The sequence below is a fragment of the Agrilus planipennis genome, unplaced genomic scaffold (genome assembly GCF_000699045.2).
Source record: "Agrilus planipennis isolate EAB-ADULT unplaced genomic scaffold, Apla_2.0 scaffold30, whole genome shotgun sequence".
Taxonomy (NCBI): Eukaryota; Metazoa; Arthropoda; class Insecta; order Coleoptera; family Buprestidae; genus Agrilus; species Agrilus planipennis.
Window position 1 is genome coordinate 401,764 of NW_020438923.1, and position 3,807 is coordinate 405,570.

The 3,807-nt window shown below is 34.6% G+C and overlaps 1 protein-coding gene across 1 annotated transcript in view; it reads left to right on the forward strand.

Moving 5' to 3' along the window:
- Positions 1-2,793, forward strand: part of LOC108732233 (putative serine protease K12H4.7) — a 24,983-nt gene extending 22,190 nt beyond the window's left edge. The window contains exons 8-9 of the mRNA XM_018462923.1: positions 296-555; positions 2,657-2,793. Coding sequence (XP_018318425.1) covers positions 296-555; positions 2,657-2,793 — 397 coding nt within the window. The remainder of the gene's footprint in view (positions 1-295; positions 556-2,656) is intronic.
- Positions 2,794-3,807: the final 1,014 nt, after the last annotated feature.

The following is a 3,807-nucleotide window of genomic DNA, read 5'->3' on the forward strand; positions in this document are numbered from 1 at the left end:
AATAACAGCACATTTGAGCAATGCAATTGTAGTGGATAAAATGGTCAATTTTTCCGTGCAGTACTGTACGGATTATACGCTCCTCACCGGTTAAGAGTTTGGCCGAGAGTTGTCTCCTTCCTTTTCTGGCCTAGTGCTGTTCTTTTCTACTTTGAGCCGGTCAAACTGAAGGTTACATCGCTACAGAAAGTAAACGAAGTATATCTACAAAACCAATTGGCAATACTAAAATTAAGGCGATATAATCAATTTATTTAATTAAACTTAATTATTTATTATTTCTTACCTACTTTAGAACTTGCCAACCAATAAACGTTACGGAGCCCTCCCGCTCTTTCTTCTTCAACACAGTGGCAGATACTTTTGCAGGATTAGTACAATATGCATATCCGGGTGACATCGAAAGAGGTTGTTTCCTAGTCGAAAATACGACAGGTTCTAATGTAGAAAAAGTGGCTTCGTATATCAGAACACAGTATAGCGGTGACTCCTGCATGCTATCATATAGTAGTTTCTTAGATCTATACACACCTACTAATATCACTTCAGAAATGAGTAAGTATGACAAATACTTTGCTTTATTGATCCTTTCTCTAGTCTTATTGTTTATTAAATTGCATTAAATAAATGCCCCTTGATATTGTTGGTCACAATTATGAAATCTGCGAACATATAATGAAACAAAAACAGCGACAAAAGGGCTACGGAGTAGGCCCTTTTAGTTTATGTTCTTTTTGTTTACAGTAAAAGTTCCTTATTAACGGTTTCCTTATTCGCGTTTTCATTATTCGCGGGTGAAAAAATTGCAACCCAGTTCCTGTATTCGCGGCTAAAAAATTTATTATTCGCGGATGCAATCGGTAAACAGAAAAGGATTCGGTGTCATTTATTAAAGGGATTAACCGCAGTAGACCGCTCGTGCCTACTGTGAATTTTTCCGAAAACATGGGTTTCTGTTCTAAACATTGTGATTTAACGCTGCGAGATAAATAGGAATGTGATTTTTTGTATGGTAACATACAAAGGTTCACACTAACTCGGTACGTTTTTGGTTTTCAATAATATGGCCATTAAAAGCTTTTACAAATGCTCAATGTTGATGCTTCTTGCATTCAATAGAAATTAAAAAAATAAAAAATTGCCTTCTACAGGCTTTAGAACAAAGCTTTATCTATCTTATTACAAATTTTCAAACCTCTGTTCCAAACATTAAACTAATGATATCTAGAACCGGTAATCTGAATCCCTTAAAGTATCGGCATCTTTTGAGTACAGTTGGCTGGTGACGAGGCGACTTTTTTAAAAGATGTAACCGAGTGGACTAACTTCAAAATTCAATACAAAAAAATCACTAAATTTTTTAAACTCTTACCTACAGCTGATTATAATGATTAATTTTAATTGCGAATTATCATTATATACATCATTTCATTGATTTTATCTTGATACATATTGGTTTTATTTTGGAACCTTAGAACGTACACCTTATGATTCCATATTAATAACTATTCCATATCCACGGTTTCTGTATTCGCGGCATATTTATGGAACGTATACCCCGCGAATAAAGAGCTTTTACTGTATTTTAAGAAATACATTTCCGAAGCTAGCAAGAGCGAACGAAAGCAAAATCATGTTGTACAAGAGTGCTCACGTGGTGTGAACTGATCTGCAAGCTCTGGAGCTCGTACTCGAAGCATCATCCACTTTATATACTGATATCGGTACTTGGCTCCAACGAGAAATTTTATTTAGAAATTCGATCTTGAACGACAAAACATACAGCTGCAAAAATCATAACTAAATTAAAGATGTCTTTTACTTAAATTGTTTGAAAATCCAAATAAATCGACGAAAAAGAAGAATCTATTGTAATGTTCGTGGGTTTAACAAAATTAACTTCTAAGACCGATAACGACAAAAACTATTTATTTACACTAATTATTAATGAACTTAAAAATACTGTTAAATTATTACTAAACTTAGGTTATGAATTATTCTATTTATTTACACTAATTATTAATATCGTCTCTTCCTCTAAATACTCTTTTGTTTACTTTTTGGAACCCTCTAGAAACATCCGGATCGTTTATTTTTTTCTTAGAACTGTTTAACTGCTTTCCCAGAATGCAGGCACGACACACACATTTACAAATACGCCGCACGCGGCTAGTCGGCGAATCGATAACCTGCTCACGCACACAAACACGCTCGTGCTCGCTACACTATCATGCATATTACTTTAGCGTGCTGTATTACCATCGTTAAAGAAGCTTCGCATTAGACTTCCTTATAGTATGATGGATAACCTAACCTAACTTTGCTTAAATGCTGTAACTGTCGGCTTTTTTCAGAGAGACAGGTCAATTATCTTTGGTCAATTTTGATTACACGAAAGATTAACCTTTACCCACGAAATGTCGGACAATATGTCGAGAATAATTTTACAAGAACGTTGATTCTCATTTTTCTTTATAAATACCAATGAATAACTAAAACAGTATCCTGTTCAGCCGTTTTAGAGATTAGCCCATAAGACAAAGTATGCTAAAAACATGCAAATAACTAAGCATTGACTGAATATTACATACATGCACTTCCATACGATACCTACAGACGTAAAGATATATTCATACGAGGTGGTAACTTCTTACAGCTCGCCAGTGGCTCTATCAAATTTGTACAGAATTTGGTTGGTTTCAAACATCGACATCCAATAAACAACCTTTTGGTAACACGTTTCCTTTGGACTTCTATATTCAACTTTGTAAAGACTTATTCGGAGTGGAGTAAGTATGAACACAATTAATATAAACAGACTAAGATATAAAGCCCATGATTGGAATCAGAGTTTATTGAAAGAGTTTTATGTGTATTTCATGTTATTTATGCGCAGCCAGAAGTATTAGAACAAACAATTCAAAATTTTCATGTGTTTACATTTTTGAAGGGTGAAAATTAGGAAATGTCATGTGGGATAGGGAAAAGATAACGGTAAAAATGATTATCTCAGTAGGAAGGAATTGTTTGAGCGACAGTTAGAGGTAAAGTTTTTATGGGGGTGGTGGTCTGGGGGGAATGGTGAGAAGAACAAAAACAGATGAAAAACGTTAAAATAGGGAAGATGAGAGGGTTAGGATGGGCGCGTCTGTGGAAGAAATGTTGAGAGTAAGATGTAGTATAATGATAAGGGGGGGGGTGATTTATGAAAAAGTAATAGGTCGAAATATGTGGACTATATTAAAGCCTTACTATGGGAGCATTAGATATTGAGATAATAGCAAGGTTTAGAATAGGAAAAGAAAGTAGAGGTTGTAAGTATTAGACGAAGGAACAGTAAAGGGTAAATATAGAGTATGTAAAAGTAGGAACGAAATAGTCATGCATGAGCTCGGAAAATGTAATGGAAGTAAATATTTAGATGAACGTAGAGGAGTAATAAATAGGGGCAGTGATGGGATGATCTTGTTGAAATAAGTACTTGATTACGTTGATAATAATTGATTTTTTTTGTATTTATATGTATAGGGTTGTTCGGAAACTCATTTCGTTTTTTTTTGTGGAAATGAAAGACAGTTTTCGTATAATAAACAAATACTTTATTAAATCATATGTTGACCGTTCTGGTCCAACACCTTTTGTCATCTTTCTGATAGTAGCTTAATTCCACGCTCATAAAATTTTTGGTCTTTGCTGGCAAAAAACTGATCGAGGAGGTTTTTGACCTCCTCATTTGAGGTGAAGGTTTTACCGTCTAAAAAATTTTGGAGTGACCGGAACAAATAATAATCCGATGGTGCCAGGTCT